The 23,834-nt window shown below is 34.3% G+C and overlaps 1 protein-coding gene across 1 annotated transcript in view; it reads left to right on the top strand.

The window, feature by feature from the left end:
• Nucleotides 1–13,452, top strand: part of LOC150099423 (clathrin light chain-like) — a 137,894-nt gene extending 124,442 nt beyond the window's left edge. The window contains exon 5 of the mRNA XM_090404415.1: nt 6,753–13,452. Within this exon, the coding sequence (XP_090260541.1) occupies nt 6,753–6,930 (178 nt within the window). The 3' untranslated portion in view covers nt 6,931–13,452. The remainder of the gene's footprint in view (nt 1–6,752) is intronic.
• Nucleotides 13,453–23,834: the final 10,382 nt, after the last annotated feature.

Raw genomic sequence — 23,834 nt, 5'->3', positions numbered from 1 at the left:
GGATTGATTCTTCTATTCAAACAAGTTCGTTATCAGTCAAATTAAGTGATAAAAACATCAATCTGAAACTTAACAAAACTTTGCCCAAGAAAGTTCGAAATTATCAAGAAGACTACTTGAAATGGGGATTTACATCAACGATAGTCAACAGTGATCTCGTCCTACATGTGTATTGTGTCATGAGACGCTATGTAATGGAAGTATGAAACCATCATTATTAGTAAGACACTTAAAAACTAAACATCCTGAACATGAACACAAATCTTTACAATTCTTTGAACGATGTTTGAAGACATGTAATTCTCAATCCAACAACTTAAAAAAAAATTCACTAAAATTAACGATAAATATTTGGAGGCATCTCTTGAGCTTGCATTCTTAATTGCAAAAGACAAAAGCCACACACCATTGGGGAAACACTTGTACTCCCAACCGCCATAAAAATGGTAGAAATAATCCATGGAAAAGAATATGCAGATAAACTAAAATGTATTCCCTTATTAGCAAATACTATTGGTAGACATATAGAAATCATTGCAGATAATTTAAAGAAGCAACGTATCGCGGTATCAGAAGCCATCAAACCAGAATTTTAAGAAATTATGAAAGAAATGCAAGGCTATTGTTCACATTAAATATTGTAATAAATATGTTTGTAAGCTGTTAATAATAAAAATAATGTGTAAAAATATCTAGCATTTTTAATTATTATATGATGATACATGGCATATTTTCTCTTTATAATATTATTACAATAGATTTTTGCTCAATCAGTTGGCAGTACGTGCTATTTATTTTTTCTGTCTTGGGGGGTACGCGATCAAAAAATTTGGAGACCACTGGTCTAGCTGATCATACCTTGTACAGAATCAAATGGAAAAAAACTACTATGCTTCACCATAACAAATACCAACTTGAAAGCTTTTTAGAATCATCAGCAGTTTAAAAGACCATCCTAATCTAAATAAATTTCATTGTGTTATACTTTTCAAGATTTTAATTCTTAGGCCTCCTGATGAACAGCTAAGGCTAATCACATCACACTTATTCCAACCATTTTTGGATGAATGAGCTTATTATTATTACGTAACACCTCCAGGGAGTCCAGTGACTCATCAAGGGAAGGCACCTCCTCTACAACTCCCTGTCTCCACCACTCAATCCACCAACTACAATGAACCGCAATTACCATCATCATCTACGCCAACACCATCTACTGCCCATTGCCCATTATCACTACTAGTATTTTCACAATCACAAACATCCATGCCCATGTGTGGGATTCGAACCAACGACCTTTTGGCTGGAGAGTGGATATGCTGACCACTCAGCTAACCAGGTCAGCAAACTTGATTAATGTAACTATTTCATTACTGTTATTTCAGATTTTTTAGTACATTTAAACAGCCAACATGCAAAAATACATTTCATTATAATAAGCAAATGTATTCTATTCCTAGTCACACAGTTAAAAATATATAGGAAACATACAAACACTGGAAGCTACTTACATAAGCAATCACACTACCAGCAGCACAGCATCCTCAAAACACATATATTGAGTCATGGCTATTTGTTTGAATAATGTAGTCCTTGAAAATGAGGTACTTTTACAACCTGTTTTCTTTAGCCAAGGGCTATAATCTTTATAAAATAGACAAAATACTGCATATTCCCTCCCCCATCCCATGTCTTGCACACTTCACATACAATATCACAACAAATCTATTCCTATCCTCTCTTTATGAGATACATCTGAAAAAATAACTACATTTCTTCATAAACACAATCTCTGTACCACTTTCAAACCACATATTCCTAGCAATGTTATCCATTCACTGAAGGATCAGCTTCGTTCCTTGTGCCTGCTTTGGTGAGATGGATAAATCTGTTAATATTTGCCTTAAAGGATATAAAAAATACATTTGCAATCATTTGTATGTCAAGTCAGGTCATCACTATGGGTCTGAGGGACTATATTTGTAATCTGAATCAACTATGAAACCTTTCCCTAACCTCAGTTATGGAAAGATTTGCCAAAGATCTGGGAGACAGTCAATCTGAGACCACATTTCAACTGAATTAACTTAGTTTTTATCTGGACCTTAGAGGACAGACATCAGGATAATGGTAGTTTCTGCTTCATAGAGCAGAAATTACCATAGTTGCAATTTCTGCTCAAACCAGCATCTTCATTGGATGCTGGTTTGAGCATCCAGTAAAGTAAGCCAATAAATTAGTTACTTTGTTCCTCTAGCATTTATACTGTGAAGCACTGTTTTGAATAACTACCAACACCTAAGTGTAGCAAGATGCAGTGTTAAATAAAGGATTTTTGCATCAGTAAATATAAAAATTGAACAGTTTTACTGTTGGTTTGGTTTTACATTGAAAAAACGTTTTTACTTTCCTGGCATTTTAAAATGGGGTCAGTTTGTTTAGAACACAAAATGTGTAACATTGCATCAAATGCATTGTATTTTTTGTGACAGAGTGCAACCTAAAAAGGGGAGGAAAAGAATAGGTGATTGATCTCCAATATTCAGCTAAAGTCTTTTATTCCCTTACAGGGAGTAGGCGAGGCTGTTTTAGCCTCTAATTTTTAGAGACTGAGTAGGCAATTCAGTCTCCACTGGGAGCCAATCAGAGATAGCTGGTCCAAGGCTATTGCTAATTTAAGGAGCATGCAGTAAAGAGACTGCTAAGAAGTGCCACCATCTCATGGTTCCTAACCCTAATATATTTTTTTTTAATGTCTGAAATAGTGTGGGTCTATGGTCAATTTTCTTGAATTTATGGGATGAAAAACCTGAGTTTTCAGGGGATTAAAAAAAAAAAACACTTGTCCATGCCAGAGATCGACTAACTCGGGAACTGGTCGAAAAAAGTTACTGTAGTCGGCAACTAGAATTGAACTTATGATGCTCCTTCTTTGGGCAGTCCTGCACTGAGGGGTACAAATACCACTTCCACTGAGCTACACAGGCTCTTGCATCTCCAATACTGTGGAAGAAAAAAAATTTATATTGGTAGTGAGTGTAAAGCTAGGAGTATTGAAAGATTTGAAAGGGATAGTCACTCCACTCACTCTACAAGAAAAGCTCACAGGCCAGAAGGTTAAAAATTTATAAAAATTTCTGGTGTATTAACAACAGAACATGAAAGTTCTGTTGTTAATACAACAAAAATTCTTTATTGAAGAACTTATGTTTTTACTTGGGGGTGCTTAAGAGTCAAAGCTGTATAACTGAGAGGAGACCTCCACATAGCCTTTAAAGGAATGCGGAAAACCGACCAGGGCTTCTGACCTAATGTCCAATCCTCACCTTCTCATAGTGCACCCTGTTGGGTATCTACCTGGATACTGAACGAACGAGAATGGGCTGGCAATTTGGGATTTAGCCGACCAAATTGTATTCTTATTGGCTTAAACCAAAATACAAAATGATGGTACAACATGACAATATTTCATGCCGGCTGGGGTGTCGCCTGGTTAAACAGGGCCCCATTGTTTTCGCCAAGGAACCAGGGTGAACAGCGAAAGGTCAGCTACTGGCACAAATCTGAAAATACACCCTAACTCAACATCACCAGCCTGAATGGCAAAGAAATGGAGCTAGCTGAGGAACTAGATAAGTACCAGATTGACATAATAGGGGTGACTGAAACGAAAAAGACAAAAACTGGTGAGATCTTTCTGAGCAATAAATGCAAAATGTTATATTCAGGCCATGACAATCAAGGAAAAGAAGGGGTAGCCATAGTATTCAACACTAAATACGAGGCTAATCTTCTTGAATGGCAGCAGTCTCAAGTAGAGTGATATGGGCAAATATCATAATGGGGACCTGGACAATGAGACTTATTTGTGCCTATGGTCCCACAGAAGGATCTACCAAGGTAGAAATGGAGGAATTTTTTGAGGCTCTAGAGAAAGCTCCTGACACATTGGTCCTTATTGGGGATCAAAATAGCAGAGTAGGAAGTGATTGTCAGACATAATATTTTGAGAAAATTTGGAGAAAAGAGCAAAGCTAATAATAATGGAAAATATCTGCAGGATTTCTGCTCAGGACATGGCCTGGTTATTACTAACACCATGTTCCAACATAAAAATGTGCACAAATTCACACGGAGAGAAGAGGCAAGGAATAAGAAAAGTTTCATTGACTATGTTATTGTTGATAGTGTTGTTTTCTCACTAGTGCAGGACACCAGAGTGTACAGAGGATTTGAAATTGGAAGTGATCACTATTTAGTCTTGAGCAGGATAAAATTGAATTTCATATTGAAAAGAATGACATGTAAGAAAGTTTTAAAGCGAATAAAAGTTGATCATCTCTCAGATGTGAACTGTAGACTAAAATACACAAAGATTATTGAAGAAAAAATGAAAGAGTTTGAGAACAGGAACCAAACCTTTGAGATTCAGTGGCAAGCCTTGAAGAAAACCCTGATTGATTCACCCAGAGAGGCATGTGGTGAGGTTGTCTGCAAGGATAGAAAAATCAGAACTCCATGGTGGACACAGGAAGTTAAAGAGGCTGTGAAGGAAAAGAAAAAACCATATCAAAAGTTCCTGGCAAATAAATCAGCTTTTGCTCTTAGAGAATACAGAGATAAATGTAAGAAAGTGAAACACTGTGTAAAACTAGCTAAACAAAAGTCATGGGAGGACTTTGGCAAGAACATAGAAAATAAATATCAAGAAGGTGGCAAAATATTCTGGAGGTTGTTGAAGAAGCTTAGAAATGGAGGAAAGAGTACTGTAAAAGGAGTTAGAAATGATAAAGGTGACATGAAACCCGCAGAAAAAGATATCCTTGAAGTATGGAGTAATTACTTCGAAAAATTGCTAAATGGAACAAGCAGTAATAGTACAGTGGTAAAAAAACACTCAACAAGCATACAGTCAGGAATACATATCCATACTTGAAGTAGAAAAAGCCATCAAAGGCTTGAAATGTGGAAAGGCAGCAGGAATAGAAGATATTCGACCAGAAATGCTGAAGTATGGTGGTATAAATGTTTTACAGTGGCTGCACTGCATGGTTCAGAAGGTCTGGACAGAGGGCAAATTCCTAATGATTGGAGTAGAGCTCTAATAGTACCCATATACAAAAAGGGAAATAAAACTGAATGTGAGAATTACAGAGGTATTTCCCTACTAAGTGTTTTTGTTAAGATTTATGCCAGTATACTTGAGAAACGGTTGAGAAGAATTATAGAAGAAAAGCTTGGTGAAGAACAAGCTGGATTCAAGCCAAATAGAGGCTGTCAGGATCAGATCTTCACTTTACGACATATAGTGGAGAAATCATGGGAATATAACAAAGATCTGTACTTAAGTTTTGTCGATCTAGAAAATTCATATGACAAGGTGACAAGAGAGAAGCTATTCAATACGCTACAGTTGTATGGTGTCAGTGGGGCATTATATCAAGCAATACTTAGTCTGTATTTGAGTTGTAAGTCAGCAGTTAGAATTGAAGTACAGGAAGATGGTTTAATGTTAAATCTGGAGTGAGACAAGGATGTACATTATCCCCTCTGTTATTCATTATCTATATGGATCACATTATGAAGGAAAGTGGTATTAAACCTGATATCAAAATTGGAGATGTTAATATCATCTCTTTGCTTTATGCGGAACGATGTTATACTTCTAAATAAATCCGCTACAAGATTCCCTGACTAAATTGAATAACTGTTGTAATAGATATGGTATGAAGGCCAGCAATAAAAAGACAATGAAAATATGCAGAATCGTTGAAAATGTCAACTGCATTGTAAACGGAGAACCTGTGGAACAAGTAAAACATTTCAGCTACTTAGGAACGATTTTTAGTGAAGATGGTAAATTAAATATTGAAATAATCAACAAAGCTGGTATGGTAGGAAGTCAATTGAATTAATTCATATGGAATAAGAGAGAAATTAGTCGGAACACTAAATTAGCTGTATACAAGACAGTATTCAAGTCAATTTTAACTTATGAATCTGAGAGCTGGGTGAGAAGTAAAACACTTGACCAAAGACTAGAGACCGCAGATATGAGAGTCCTGAGAAAGATTAGAGGCGTGAAGAGATGGCAATATTATATTAAGAATGAGGATATTAGCAAAGTACTTGATATTGTCAGCATCCAGGAATGCGTTAGCAGAGCTAATCTCAGGTGGTATGGTCACTTGAACAGAATGGGCAAGGAAAGATTAGCAAAACAAGTGTTTCTGCCAGTTGGCAGTAAAAAGACCCAGAGGCAGACCAAGATATAGGTGGATTGATACGGTACAATGTGCCTTAGACGATAGAAATACAAGATCTGATAATGTTGGAGTCTTGACAAGTAACAGACTGATTTGGAAGAAAATTGTAGATAGGAAGTTAGTAATGATGTAAAATTTCATGTAGTACTATCATATCCTGTACACCCCTTGAGGGTACATGGCAGGAGTTTGATGATGATGTTTTTACTTTATTCTATTATCAGAAAAGGCTCTGTGTTGGGAAGTTTCTCATATATAAAAATTTAGTTTATTGTAGTTGATTTCTTTTTTTTCCAATCTGAACAAAGATTTCTTTCATTTCAGAGAAAGAGGAAAACATGGTTCTGAACTGTTGTAATTAGCTTTTTCTCGTTTTTGATGTTAGTGTTTACATAGGAATTTCTCGCATGTAAACATATTTTGTGTTTACATGCGAGAAAAGAAAACCTAGAAATTAAGTAGTTAATAGATTTTTTATAATTTCAGAAATGCAGAAAAAGAATGGGCAAAAGAACAAGATGCTGAGATCCCAGGCCAAGAATGGGAGCATATTGCTCGACTGTGTGACTTTAATCCAAAGTCATCAAGAAGCACAAAAGACACCTCGCGAATGAGGTCTATCATCCTGCAGCTCAAGCAGTCACCACTGCCCCAAAGGGCTTAAATACTAAATACTATTAAATTCCTACTATCAGTATTGGAATTGTAGGTATAGTAGCAGAAAAACTATAATATAATAAAATAGTTTTTATTTCTATTTTCCATTTGTAGTGTTACTTCTGAGGAAAAACGATCAACAAAATGTTAACTTTGAAATACTTAATATATAATGTGTTTTAGTATAATAATGAAAAAATCATTAAAATAAAGTTTGAACTGTAATTTCATATTTAGAACTACCAGAAAATCTTGGATGTTGCATATTCAATTTACAGAGTTTTGAATTTAATTTGCAATTAACTCACTTCTTTCAAGAGCACTTGGCAGCGAATTCAGTCAGTCATATAAGACCAGTGAAATTTAAATCTCGTTATTATGTGTTCTGTTATAATTTTATATAGAAAAAGTTCTTGTGAAATGAAATTGCATTGATTGTAACAGTTTTCCTTCATGTAATAATTACTCGTACATATCTGCAAGTATTTCAGTAATATAATTTTTAATAATTAAAGACTAATAATTTTGTCCACTGGAAACTTAACATTATGCTAGTACTGAATTCCTAAGTTTGGCAAAAGTCGTCAAATCGATAAATTATTTATTATGTAATATTGTGAACATGTATGTTATACAAATATTCTCAAGTTATCATGTAAGAAAGCAGTAGCAGATCCAAGTGAGTCATGTAGGATTTTTTAGATTATTTGGAGCAGTTTAACTGCTAACTGGATATGAACAGTTTAATATATTTGCATGAAGTATTTGCTTTATTCAGTGTATATTATGCCATCAACTGCTTATGTTCTGAAGACTGGTTTTCAGCTTCTGGAAGCAGAAAAAGTGAGTTTGAAAATTTGCATATTGCTATTTGCAAAACCTTGTGAAAATGAGTAGGGATAATATGATTGAGATATATAAGTTGGTAAGGGGTTGTTACCAGTTAAATGTGAAAGAGATTCTTCATGGAATGACAGGAAGCTATATAAGGGGATTGAGGTTGCAAGTTCTTTGTGTAGAAAGTGATTAGTAAGTGGAATGCACAGTGTGAAAACAGTGACTGAGGTTAAGGTATGGTTCAGTTAGCTTTATGTTTAATAGTAGGGATCTCCCACCCTGAATATTTTGAGCATGATTTTTCACACACTGTATTTATTAAAATATATAAAATAATTCCAAAGGAAATATGGACTACTTGTGACTTATTTGACAGAGATACTGAATTATATTTAAATATAATTCAGAATCCTACCAGTGATGAGTTTCAAGGAATATCACATAAGAACTTTACAATATGTTTTAATTTACTAATTTTTTGCAATACCTAAATGGAAGTTTAAAATGTATTTTATAAGCCAAAGAAGCTGTAGATTAAAAAATTTATGCCACAAAATCAAATATATCATTTAATTAAATAATGCAAAAACTGCATTGTTTTCCAGGTACATTATAGTGCTAACCAAGAAGTTTCTTCTATTTTTGCCTTAGCATAAGAAGAATTTATTGAAAGCAGTGATTACTAGCTTTCAAAGTTTTCATATTAAATGAGGTCAATCATTCATCACATGAAAAGGTACTTTGCTTAATATCTGTCCAATCATAAAGTTCTCATATGACTGGATGGAATTATTGGGGATTCCAGGTTAAATTATCAGGGTGCTGGACTGCATAATTTCAGAGGGTTTTAAAATAAATCACAGCTTATTTCCAGATGGTCCAATTTCTGATTTTGTTGCTATTTTATTAATGGCCAAATTAAACACTGAAAAACTGTTACAATACAAATAGGTAAGTTTATTCTCAACAGTAAACATAAAAATGCCTGGCATGCATTAACTGTCTGCAGTTAATGATTATATGGTGATTGTTGGTGAAACTGAAATCTCTAATGTTGAAAGATTTAATGATGGATTTCCATATATCACTTATTGTCAGACCTTTGTTTTTATTTAATGATCTATGCTTGGTATTAGAAGTATGGCTAGCTAAACCAGATTTGCCTTTTCTTTTGTGGTCAGCATCTGCAACGTATTATACACGCATATTCACAAGAATATAGTAATTTTATTACTGCAGATATTTCAACTAGAAACTATAACTGGCCATCATCCGTAATAAAATATTTGCAATAGATTACTATATTCTTGTGAATGTGTGTGTATAATACATGTTATAATGACACAAGTTCCATTAAAAATTCACCTGCAACATGTTCTTTTTTTCTTTGTCACTTCAAATCCATCACTTGTCTTTCCTATGTAGGCCAAACCACATGAGCAGGGAATTCTATATAGTACTTGGTATTTGCAGAAAGGTACTATCTCTAGGAGACTTCAGGAGGTTACAAACAGTTCGAATTGGTTTAAAAGTTACTCTGATGATGTGATCTTTGAAAAGATATGCTATTTTAATTATGATGGAGTCTCTGTATTGAATATTCTGGTTATTAAGAGCAGAAGGGTTTGAAAATAAAATCTTATCAATTACTTTCTTGAAATAACAATTGAGAACAAAGAATTTAGTCATCAAGCACTATGAGTCAGCCATCATTTTTTATAATAGAATCTGCTCTGTTCTTTAGTGTATGGATTATGAAAAGATTTGGAAAGGACAGAAACAAGTATAAAACTAGCAGTGTGATAGATTTTTTTATTATTTGCAAACATGGCCGCCCAAGCCTGCAACAATTTTTACATTCTCTTAATTCTTACAAACCTACTATCAAATTTACATTAGAACTTGAGAAAGGTGGAAAACTCCCTTTCCTTGATTTGCATCTTAAACCTTCACATACAGGATGTTATCTTCATGTCTCAGCTCTTTATCATCCTTCTCAAGAATTAGGCATAATCCACACATTAAAGAATATCCTATATCACTTTAATTATCAAAATGCTATAAAATGGTGTGAATTGTAAAAATAAAAATATTATTCCTTTTTGCCTTAATGTCAAATATTTAATTTTATTTTTTTTATTTAGCAAAGTTGCTGTTTTTGCATAGAAGGAAAGATTCCAAGTGATTTGAGGCATACACATTTACTATATATTTACATAACTCGCAAAAAATAAGACTTGTGGATTCACCCTAAGGTAGTAGAACACAAAATAGGAGGGGGGGAATAGAACTCAGAACACCTATGTGGCTGCCGTTTTAAAACAGTTTGCCTGAAAATGCAAATCAATTAAAAATGACACCTTGGGCATTTAAAACCTTCCAAAATGGCTACCATTATTTAATAGGATGCCAGGGAAATTTGAAAAAAATTCTTTTCCATTTAAAGGATGGGTAAATAGATTATCATCAAAATAGAAAATTATGCAGCTTCAGTTTAATTTTTAATGTGATGATTTTGCATGGAATGACCCTTTATACAATTTGTATTGATTGGTGCCTGTTCAAACAATTAAATATATATATATATATAGGTAACCTTCATATAATGCGATCTACAAATTGTAGTAATCCTTGTTCAACGCAGTCTGCAAATTGTAATAACCCTTTATCTTTTCATATATTTTTTACTGTGCGACTTAAAAATCAAATTTTATCTTCGTTAAATTTGCATCTACCCATATTGCACATGTAGTTATAAGTAGTGAATTTATATTAGGGGAAATACCCTTTAGCACACATGTACATCACTCGTTTACAGTAAACAAAAACAATTGAAATTGTCTTCGTTTTCTGCTAGGAAAGTGCATTAAAAATCCTGTGTTCATCTCAAGCTGAGCTACATACAGTATTATTATTATTTTGGGCGACTCCAGGGAGTCCTTAGACTCATCAAGGGAGGCCCTAAACATCATGTCCACACAACTATACGACATCCTCACAGTATCTATCATACCTTGCTTTGAACCCGCTCACCATCATAGCACCCACAACAGACTCTGGCAGCTTATTCCACTCATTTACCACTCTAAAAGTAAAGAACCCAGCTCTAACACCCCTGCTAACCTGATATACTTTTGCAAAGTGCGCGCTCAGTAACTCCACTATATCGACTGATTCAGTGATCTCCTTACCATCGTCATTCCTTAAAATCATTTTGCTGTGTACAGTTTTTTCCTTGCTTGCAGCATATTGAAAGAACTGTTTGGGATTCTCTTTTGCTTGCATAACTAGTTTCCTTTCATAATCCGCTTTTGCTTTTTTTTACCACACTCGTTACCCTTCTGGCCTGCACTTTATACCGTTCGTGTGCCTGCAGGTCACTTTTCTCTTTAAATTCCCTCCACAGTTGTTTCTTTTTTTGCAGCTCAAGCTTAATGGTGTTATTCATCCATTTAACCCCTACTTGTTTTACTATTTGGACCCTAGGTATACAATCAGCCATAACCTCCTGCAAATGCTCCTTGACCACTTCCCATGCTCTATCGACGTCCAGCCCTTGCAGTTGTACATGCCATGGCACTGATCCAAGCAATCTTCTAAGCTTGTCATACTTGCCAGCATGGTAATTCCACATATATACCCTGTCTTCATCAAAAATTCCACACCTTTAGCCACCTCCCAGGTCAAGACCTTATGATCACTCTCACCAATAGGTGGCAACATGGTTATGTTCATTACAGTCAAATTCTGAGATGCTATTACCAGGTCAAGCACTCTCATGCCCCTAGTATTTTCAATTACATGCTGTCCCAGATAGTTATCCCTTAATAATTGAATAAAATCCATTTTCTTCCTCACATGTGTCCTCTCCTCCTTCCAATCAATGTTACCATAGTTGAAATCCCCCATAATAATTACCCTCCTTCCACTCATTTCATCAATTTGTTTATAGTAATGGCCACATAGAGGGCTTTTGCGATATAGTTGAAAACAAAATTAGTAAATTTTTTTAAAATAACAAACCTGTGGTGAGATCATAATTAAAAGAAATACGTATTAACCACAGTGAAAATTATTTAATTGTAAATATTTCATCTGAAGTATCTTAGGACATCATCAGTACAATCGTTTAAACAATAATAGGAATAACATACAGTTAGGGCGCATGCTTACGATAGAATCTCATTAAACGTGCGTAACATGTTACAGAAGTAAAAAAAAAAAAAAAAAACTAATTATTTTATACAATTTTGTATGACAATTTCCCATACTTTAGGAATAGTAAGAACGTTGTTGCGGTTTAAATTTGGTCTGTGTAGTAGGGCATCAGAACTTTCTTTATATAAACATAACCGTTTATATAAAGATCTATGTAAAAGTTTAGACTTTTCCCAATGGATCCTATGGCTTGTATTTTCAATTCCGTGTTGAGAGAGGCCAGATTTCTGTGGTTAAAAAAGACAAATGGGGTCTGATGTTCCGAGATGCATTTCTGAACAGAAACGCATCTCAGAATCTCATAAAAGCTAGGCAACATCAATATCAAAATTGTATTTCTTCATCAATTATATATAAACATAACCGTTTATATAAAGATCTATGTAAAAGTTTAGACTTTTCCCAATGGATCCTATGGCTTGTATTTTCAATTCCGTGTTGAGAGAGGCCAGATTTCTGTGGTTAAAAAAGACAAATGGGGTCTGATGTTCCGAGATGCATTTCTGAACAGAAACGCATCTCAGAATCTCATAAAAGCTAGGCAACATCAATATCAAAATTGTATTTCTTCATCAATTATGAAGAAATACAATTTTGCCACTACTTACAAATCTATCAACCAAATTTACAACTTGTTACCTTCTCCTAAGGACAAACTCTCACCTTTGATGTTGCCTGGCATTTATGAGATTCCATGCTCATGCACCCTAACTTTGTTATTCCTATTATTGTTTAAACTACTGTACTGATGATGTCCTAAGATACTTAGGATGAAATATTTACAATTAAATAATTTTCACTGTGGTTAATAAGTGTTTATTTTAATTAAATTAGTAAATTAACTGATGGGAAAATAGATTTAAATGAGGAACTGGTACTTAAAGAATTCAATTTAAAGAAATTAGCAGAAGTTATTTTACGGATAATGATCCCTCAGTGGAGCACTCCAGAAAATTCACAAGATAATTGGATATTTGTTTAGTTCCATATCATGAACTTAATAAAAAATTTGCAGCAGTGGTAAGGTTTTATTACTGACTTCTTGATAATTAAACCAGCCAAAGTATGCAATGAGAATTATATAAATAATGAGTCTTTGACTCCATGGGGTCTTGAGTAGTAATAATAATGTCCAAGAGATTTCAAGTGATGATGACATCTGGCCACTCGTAAATAAAGACCATCTACGAAATCTTTGTTTTGAAGACTACGCCCAAAACATTTGTGCAATACAATTTTTAATTTTATACTATGTATTTATTTCGTAGTTTGTTTTCTTAACTTACATGAATTATCTGATTAAATAAAAATATATTTTTGTTGGGTATGTCATTGTTTATATATATATATATATATATTAAAAAAAAAAAACAATTTCGGAACCTAACCCTACTTTTTCAGTGTGATCTGAGTCTCGCATAACACGATTTATTTTTGTTGGGTATGTCATTGTTTATATATATATATATATATATATATATATATATATATATATATATATATATTAAAAAAAAAAAACAATTTCGGAACCTAACCCTACTTTTTCAGTGTGATCTGAGTCTCGCATAACACGATTTATATAACGCAGCATTTCTATGGAACCTAACATTCGTGTTATACGAGGATTACCTGTATATATATCTTGGACTAGTATGACATAGCAACCATTCCTATAGAAAAAAAAAAAATTTTAAATGCTTCATTCATCAGCTGAATGAAGTATTTAAGATTGAGCCATAGAGAAAAGTGGCTATTTGTGAAATGCAGAACCGTAAGTTTTATTATAAAACCCAATTTAAGTGATCCCAGAATATCAAGTAAACCATATGAAAAAAGAAACTTTAATAGTACTTGTTTTATTTTAAAACGTATTGCTGAAAACCGCCTCCACCTAGTCATATAGTAATTAACATGATGTCCAGTTACTGAATACATGTACTACAAACCATATTATCATTGAAAGATATTACTGATATGATTGACTATTCACAGAGGTAATAATTTTTAGTATGAGCCAGATATCATGTAATACTGTACCTGAAAGCATTAATTTATTACATATTGAATAAATAATTGTTTTGTTTTTATTGGATATAATGGTTTAAGTAACTTTAAATTGATTGTTTTTTTTATTCTTCCACTGACCCATTTTTTGTATATTTTATGTAATGTTCATTTTTTTGTGGAATAATGTATGGTGAACTGTTATGAAAATAAAGTTTCTTGGCTGTTTTAAAATACAGACATCAGATTTCAGTTTAAAGGAGACAAATGAGTATCTGTTATTTATTATTGTTACAATGACCTATAGGGACTCATCAAGGGAGGGCACTTTACTATACTCCACCATCAACAATATTTTTTGCCTGTAAATTGCACGTGTTCTCATCCAATTTGCCTGTGTGCAAGATGAAAAACCCGAGTTTCCAGAAGAAAAAATCTTGCTACCTCTGTATGAGACCAGCTAACTCATCTTGAATCGAAAAAGCTCATATAAAGATTCCTCTCATCAGAAAAAGAATCAGACTTGGGTCTTTTCCAATCAAAGAGCAAATGTTCCATTTTGTTCTTCCAGTTGCACTACAGAAGTGCTTATTTCAAAGTCTTAGATTTTACAGGTGCCTAATTCTTGCTTTTTTTTTTTCTCTTCTTCTTTTTTGTAACTGGCTATTTCTCTAAATAATGCTTGAATTACAAAAGGATGAGCTTCTCCTACTCAACAAAAGCACTTTATTATCTGCCATAAAGAGAACCTAGTTGCATAGTATCCAAGATAATACTGCAAAATTATTGACTCCTATTTGCAGCTTTATTATGAAACATTACATGCATATGAAATTATGTTAATCTAAAAAAAAACAATGTTTTAGATTTTAAGATTTTTTTTTCCTTTGTCAAAGCCTCATTAAAATCAAATTGCAGTTTCAGGTGAAAAAACTAATAGCTTAGCTCCACTAAGCTATTGCTTATTGGAAGCCATCTGTCTTCCAGTAGGCAGTGTGGGAGTCATATATGGTTTGAAGATCATTGACCTAAAATTCTCACAAACATCTACACACAGTGGGATTTGAACTCACACTATTGTTGAGCAGTAGAAATGTTATAGTTGGCCAACTACACAGGCATTTTGACAGAACTTCACCACAAATAATTAGAAATTTCTTTTTATACAATGAAACCTGTGGTGAATTTATCACTAAAACAAAAAAAAAAAAAACGTACTAACCACAGTGATAAGTTTACCAACGGAAAAATGGACAGATGAATTAAATGTTCTAGCAAGAGGTCATAAATTTGCAATTTTACCTAAATGTTTTCCATATTTAGATTTTATACATAACATTGAGAGAAACATCGGTCATCTTTCAAGTATTGAAGCTAACATACTTCGTTTCAAAGTAGCAAAACTAATCTATGATGCCAAACCTTCGGATTTAAATATCCCACCATCAGAATTGAAAGCTTTTACCTCCTTAAAACGTGATAAAAACATAATCATCACCAGAGCTGACAAAGGAAATACCACTGTGGTTCTAGATACCAATTCATATGACAGAAAAATGAATTTACTACTCCGAGATCGAAATACTTACGCCAGTTTGGCGTAAGTATTTCGATCTCGGAGTAGGATTATGATCCTACTCTGAGATTTTGTAGGATTATGATCCTACAAAAAGACAACTCAGGAAACTAAACAAGTTACTTGATGAAACCTCTTCCTTAGATGAAGAAACAATTAAAAAACTTGAGACATACCTCCTAGAATATACGGCTTACCTAAACTTCACAAGAATAACGGTCCACTCAGACCCATCATAGATTCTATTAGCAACTTATTAGACTTACAAGTTATTAAGATTCTTATCTAACCCTCTCTGTCCTCACATAGGCCACTCAGCCTCATCAATTAAAAATTCCACAGAGTTTCACACAAAAATAAAAGACATTCAACTGTTAAAAACTGACATGTTAATTAGCTTCGAAAATATCTCCCTCTTCATTAACATTCCCCATAAAGAAACAGAGTTATTAACTCAAAAATTTCCGTCTGATATTGTTGAATTATTCAAATTTGTTATTACACCCAGTTACTTCACTTGGAAAGGTAAAATTTACAAGCAAGAGGAAGGAACAGCAATGGGGTCTCCCTTATCACCAAACTTAGCAAACCTGTTTCTAGAATACCTTAAAGAAAAAATTTTCACATTTGAACCCAAACCAAAAATTTGGCTACAATATGTCGATGACATTTTTGCAGTCTGGGATCATTCCAAACAAGAATTACACCTGTTTCTTGATAAAATAAACCTCCTTCACCCTCACATCAACTTTACACTAGAAAAAGAATCTCCACAGGGTATCTCCTTTCTGAATTTACACATTCAAAGAAAAGAAGATGGTTCCATCGTCATGTCTGTCTATTGCAAGCCTACATTTTCAGCTCACTACATTCACAATTCTTCCGCTCATCATCCATCTCAGAAATTTGGCATCATTAAATCATTAGTTACCAGAGCACACAGATTCTACTCCTCTGTAGAATCTCTAACCAAGAACTAGAAATAATCAAAAATACAGCCATACTAAATGGATACAATCTTAAAACAACTCAAAAAATCATCAGTCACTTCCCCACACATCAACCTAGACAAGAAGAAGCCCACAGGATTCCCATACCTTATGTCAAAGGCATCTCCGAACGTCTTTCAAAAATTATGAAGAAATACAATCTTGTCACTACCTACAAACCCATCAACCAGATTTATAACTTGTAACCTTCCCCTAAAGACAAACTCTCACCGCTGATGTTACCTGGCATGTATAAGGTCCCATGCTCCCTGCAAGTTGTCCTACTTTGGACAGACAAATAGATCTGTTCAGAAACGCCTTTCGGAACATCAGGCCCACATTCATCTTTTCAAACCACAGAAATCTGGCCTCGTTCAACATGGAGTTGAAAACCCAAACCATAGGATCCATCAGGAAAAGACAAAACTTTTACATAGATCTTTATATAAACATTCATGTTTATATAAAGAAAGTGCTGAAGCCCTACTACTAAATTTAAACCGCAATGACGTTCTTGCTATTCCTAAGGTATGGGAAATTGTCATACAAAATTGTGTAAAATAATCTCTTTATATATGTTATCTTTTTTTTTTTTTCAGTCATATTTTAATTTAATTCTATAACATGCTTCTGCACACATATTGAGATTCCATTGTAATCATGTGCCCTAACTGTATGTAATTCCTGGTATTGTTTGAATTATTGTACTAAGGATGTCCCAAGATACTTGGGATGAAATATTTACATATTAAAACTTATCACTGTGGTTAGTACGTGTTTTTTTTTTTTTTTTTTTTTTTTAGTGATAAAATAATTAGAAAGTTGCCAGTGGGTAGCATACCTTCCTTTCTCTACCAGCAAGCTCTGGATTCAAATCTCATTGTGGACATGGAAATTTGTTTGAATATCTTTAGGGATATGGAATTTTATTGCTGTGTGTGACCCATCTTGCTATATAATTATTAAATGTCAAGTGGCTTGAAAAATTTCTCTATTTGATCTTTAAAACAAGATTTCCAGATTACCTTTCACAACCTTTAGTAAGTAGAATTCAGATTAAAAAAAAAAAACTTAGTCAATAAAAATGAATAAAGTCATAACTCTCTTCAGGGTCTGAAATTACTGGATATACAGCAAGCTAATTATTACTTTTAACATTAGTCACTATATAGATAAACTTAAGTAGTATTATTCTTTGCCTTTTACTCACCACCAACAACTGTTGTGATCTCTGAATTAACAAAAATAAATAGAAATACAATTTTATTAATACAGACCAGTTTACAATAAAACATTTATTAAAAACCTACCAGTTTCGCCAGCAAACTGTCTGGCTTTTTCAAGGCGTTACAAGAATACTCAGAGCCCACAACATCAGAGTGGTTTTCAAACCAACCACCAACATCAGACAAGTTTTAGGATCTCCAAAAGATAAAGTTCCGTTCTACAAATATCCAGGAGTATATTACATTCCCTGCTCCTGTGGTCTTGCCTACATTGGACAAACTTCACGAAGTTTAGAAATTAGACAAAAAGAACATGTTGGTGATGTAAACCACAACAGAAGCATCTCTTCCGGCTTAGCACATCATTTCTGCACGTCTAACCATACAATAGATTGGCAAAACAGCTCCATGCCATATCTCGATGACGACTACAGGCATCGTGTATTTAAGGAAGCCACAATAGTGTCAATAACTGGCGGAAACCTCAACAGAAATCAGGGTGTAATTCTAAACAGTTCGTGGAAAAACTTGATCCTCTCTCTCAATCAATCTGAACTACAGCTAGCCAGTAATCACATTACACGTCTACAACAAACACGCATGCGTGATAATGAATAAGAAAAATAAGTCATCTCTGTCACGCGAAACGTGTAACCATAGCTACTAGTTGGTTTACAACGTTTTTTATGTTCCTTTTAATTTGCATGTACTAGCTTTCATATCTCCGTGACGCCTTGAAAAAGCCAGACAGTTTGCTGGCGAAGTAGGTTTTTAATAAATGTTTTATTATAAACTGTCTGTATTAATAAAATTGTATTTCTATTATAAAACGACCAAATATGTATAGTTTAAAAATAAAGAATATTCAGCTTAATGGTATTTATGCTACACATTTAACCTAAAGAAGAACACAATCAGTTGATTTGGATTTGAGTGCTGTGAACAATGTTCCTCCATTTTTTAAACAAAGGATCCCTCCAGATCATTCTGCATTTGTATGGATGTTTCCACATCAAAACTGTCTTCTCTCTCTCTCTCTCTCTCTCCCCCTCCTAGGTTTACAAACTTAGTTCCGGTTGACGAGTTTAAAACATTTGTTGCTAGCCAGATTATATATATATAGCTTAGTTAGCAGCAATATATACATATTGCCAGCCAGTATTCATTGTGAAATCTGCTTAAAAAGACACAGCTTTAAGTGTATATTGTTTTTAATTTAGTCAGTGCAAGAGAGTAGTTGTTAACTAACATTAATTCTTCTGACTCAATGTCATGGTCTGGTAATTGAGTAAATTAGAAAAATTTCATCCACATATCTGTCAAACATCTTACAAAGGGGAGGAAATTAGAACAGCCTACTCAAAAAATTCCGTGGCATGGAATTTTTTGAGTAACAATGACCTAGCATAGGTCATTGTGACAATTCCAGTAAAATGATTAATTTTGGTATGTTAGGTTAGTCAAAGGATGTCATGTAACTCGGTGTAGTATAAATTTGGAATGCTGTAGCTTACTTTTACTGCTATGTGTTATATTTCTCAGATTTCTTATTGCTGATGAAAGATTGATGTTCTTGTATTATCTTTTCCACTGAGTGTCCAGTTTGTCTGAAATAAGAGTGATGACTGTTACAAGAAACTTGGTGGGTGCCAGGAAGAGCATTTACCCTTGGAAGATGGAAACCATAATGATAATTCATTGATAGGAAGAAAAATAGTCACTAAATTGAATTTCCTAAGAATTTTGGAAATTGGATCTGAGATGCCAGAAATGTATGGGATAGGGACTTGGCATTGTTTCTTCGTTATTTGGGCTAAGATTATAGGAACAGATACAGGCATATAATATAATACCTATGGTCTGAAACATGCTTACTCATTTCATCTGTGTCACCATAACTTGGAACATTTTGCTTCACTGCCTGTACTTAAATCAGAACGATTTAAGTACAGGCAGTGAAGTAAGTAAATCATTAATTCAAATCAATCCATTGCATTCTACCTTGTAATTAACTAATGTTGCCACTGTTGATGGCCTGTAATGTTCAGGCTGAAATATATATTATTTACTTATTTTCTTGTCTAATCTTAAGATATTATTATTCTATTATTAATATTTTCTTGTGTTTTCGTGTGAATTGAAGAAACCTCATGGCACAAGTATCTCTTAAAGAACAATGCATAGTCTATATATGAGTTCTAAGTCGGCAGTCAGAATTAAAAAAGATTAAAGATGATGTGAAATCAGGTGTAAGACAAGAGTGCACACTATCTCCACTGTTATTCATCCTCTGTGTGGATCATATTATGAGGGAGAGTGGCATTAAATCCCCACAGAAAAATTATTAACATTCGACTTCCATGGAGTCAGAGACCCATTGTGGGAGGTACTCACTATTGCATACAATACTCATCCAACCATGTCAATGTGTCCACAACACACTCAGGTAATGCATTCTACTCACCAACCACCCTCCATGCAAAGAATCTGCTTCTCACTCCTCTGTTCACACTCTCCTTATACAGTTTCCAGCAATGGCCTCTTGTTCTACTCCCCTCTCCCATTCTATGAAAAATCTCTTCCATGTCGACCCAATAACAACCCCTGACTAGATTATATGTCTCAATCACAACTCCCTTCTTCCTCCTATTCACGAGGCTCTGCAACTTACATTCTCTCAATCTGTCCTCATACTCCACATTCCAAAGACCCCTGATTACCTTTGTGATTCTTCTCTGGACCCTTTCCAACATATCCTCGTCATCATGAAAACCCAGCAACCAAATCTGTACACAATAATCCACGAGGCCTGATCAAGGCCTTATACAATGGAATCATAACCTTTCCATTTCTGCATGTCAGGGTTCTCTGCATCATTGCCATTATTCGATGTGATGTCTTCACAACTTGTGCGATGTGACCCCTGAATTTCAGGTCCTTGTCCACCATCACTCCTAGATCTTTCATCTCCTCTACTTCTGTTAAAGTTTCCTCACCAAGTGTGTGCTTTGCATCCCATTGTTGCTTACCAAATCTCAAAATCTTACACTTGGCAACACTGAACTGACAGTTCCACTTACCTGCTCATTCATGAAATCTATTAAAGTCCTCTTGTAAGGCATTAACATCAAAACTGGAGATGTTAATCTCATTTCTTTATTTTACTTCATGCAGGTGATCCTGCACAAGTCCTAATTAAGGATACCTTAACTAAATTGAATCATTGCCATAACAGATTTGACATTAAAGACAGAGACAGACTCAAAGCATAACTACAAAACAAGTATGACACTTCATCTGTTTTGCACAATTTTTAGTGAAGATGTCAAATTAAATATGGAAATGGATAACAAAATAAGTAAAACTGGTATGGTGGGATTCAACTGAATAAATTTATATGGAATAAGAGAGAGAAATTAATCAAACACTAAACTAGTAGTATATAAGACATTGTACAAACGAATTTAACTTATGGTGAGCTGTGTTAAAAATAAAAGAGGTAATCAAAGAACCTAGAGTCTCAGATATGAGTTCTGAAAAATAAGTTAGGAATGAACAGATCGCAGAATCATATTAAACATAAACACATTAGGAAGGAACGTGGTAGCATGTAAGCAGGTTCAAGCAAATCTAATCTAAGGTATTATGGGCCCATGAACAGAATGAGAGAGGAGGTTTGCAAAACAGGTGATTGATGGCAGGGAAAAGACTCAGAGAAAGACATCAGTCTAGATCAAGGATGGGGAACTTTTTAATTAGGAGGCTTGATCGCATTTTAGATAGATCTCCAAAGACCATCATCATCAAATTCCTGCCATGCACCCTCAAGGGGTGTATAGGGTATGATAATACTACATGGAAAATTGACATCATTGGTAACTTCCTATATACAATTTCCCTCCAAATCAGTCTTACCTGTCAAGCCTCCAACATTATCAGATCTTATATTTCTGTCTTCTAAGACATTTTTTAGTGTATCAATCCACCTATATCTTGGTATTCTATTCTATTCCTCCAGTTCTTTTTCCTGCCGACCTGACAGAACACTTGTTTTGCTAATCTTTCCTCTCCCATTCTGTTTAATTGACCATACCGTCTGGGATTAGCCCCGCTAACACATTCCTTGATGCTAACAATGTCAAGTTCTTTCCTAATATCTTCGTTTTTAACATGATATTGCAGTTGATGCCATTTGTTCATGCCCTTAATCTTTCCTCAGGACTCTCATATCTGTAGTCTCTAGTATTTTGTCAAGTATGTTACTTCTAACCCAGCTCTCAGATCCATAAGTTAAAACTGGTTTGAACACTGTCTTGTATACAGCTAATTTAGTGTTTTGACTAATTTCTCTCTTATTCCATCAACTTCCTACCATAACAGCTTTGTTGATTCTGTTGTCTATTTCCATATTTAATTTACCATCTTCACTAAAAATCATGCTTAAGTAGCTGAAATGTTTTACATGTTCTGTAGGTAATTCATTCACAACACAGTTGATATTTTCAATGCTTCTGCCTATTTTCATTGCCTTTGTCTTGTTATTGCTGGCCTTCATACCATATCTATTACAACAGTTATTCAATTTAGTCAGGGAATCTTGCAAACTTCCAGCGGATTTATTTAGAAGTATAACATCATACACATAAAGCAAAGAGCTGAGATTAACATCTCCCATTTTCATATCAGGTTTAATAATACTTTCCATCATAATGAATAACAGAGGGGATAATGTACATCCTCGTCTCACTCCAGATTTAACATTAAACCATCTTCCTGTACTTCCTTCAATTCTAACTGCTGACTTACAACTCAAATACAGACTAAGTATTGCTTGATATAGCCCAGTTGACACTATATAACTGTAGTGTTTTGAATAGCTTTTCTCTTGGCATCTTGTCATATGCCTTTTCCAGACCTACAAGACTTAAATACAGATCTTTGTTATATTCCTATGATTTCTCAACTATTTGTCATAAAGTGAAAATCTGATCCTGACAGCCTCTATTTGGCATAAATCCGCTTACTCTTCACCAAGCTTTTCTTCTACAATCCTTCCCAACCATTTTTCAACTATACTTGCATAAATCTTACCAGGAACAATCAGTAGAGAAATACCTCTGTAATTATCAGTTTTATTTTCCTACATAGGTACTATGAGAGCTCTACTCCAATCATCCGAAATTCGTCCCTCTGTCCAGCCCTTATGAATTATGCAGTGCAGCCACTGTAAGACCTTTATACCTTCATGCTTGAGCATTTTTGATTGAATATCATCTACTCCTGTCTTTCCACATTTCATGATTTTGATGACTTTTTCTACTTCAAGTATGGATATGTATTCCTGATTGCATGCCTGGTCAGTGTTTTTTACCACTGTGCTGTCTGATTGTTTCATTTAGCAATTTTTCGAAGTAATTACTCCATACTTCAAGGATATCTTTTTCTCCTGTTTTCATGTCACCTTTATCATTTCTAATTCCTTTTACAGCACTCTTTCCTCCATTTCTGAGCTTTTTCAACAACCTCCAGAATATCTTGCTGCCTTCTTCTATGTTCTTACCAAAAGTTTTACATAGTTTTACACAATGTTTAGCTTTCTTACATTTGTCTCTGTATTCTCTAAGAGCACTAGCTGACTTATTTGCCAGGAACTTTTGATATGCTTTCTTCTTTTCCATCACTGCCTCTTTAACTTCCTATGTCCACCATGGAGTTCTGATTTTTCTATCCTTGCAGGCAACCTCAAAACATGCCTCTCTGGATGGATCAGTCAGTGCTTTCTTTAGAATTTGCCACTGAATCTCCAAGGTTTGGTTCCTGTTTTCAAACTCTTTCATTTTTTCTTCAATAATCTTTGTGTATTTTAGTCTACAGTTCACATCTGAGAGCGTTCAACTTTAATTCACTTTAAAACATTCTTACATGTTCTTCTTTCCAATATGAAATTCAGTTTTATCCTGCTCAAGACTAGATGCTGATCACTTCCATTTTCAAATCCTCTGTACAGTCTAGTGTCTTGCACCAGTGAGAAAACAACACTATCAACAATAACGTAGTCAAT

The sequence above is a fragment of the Typopeltis vanoorti genome, chromosome 14, assembly GCF_054136105.1.
Source record: "Typopeltis vanoorti isolate ZY-2024b chromosome 14, IOZ_Tvanoo_1.0, whole genome shotgun sequence".
Classification (NCBI taxonomy): Eukaryota; Metazoa; Arthropoda; class Arachnida; order Uropygi; family Thelyphonidae; genus Typopeltis; species Typopeltis vanoorti.
This window is presented reverse-complemented; position numbering and strand designations above follow the sequence as displayed.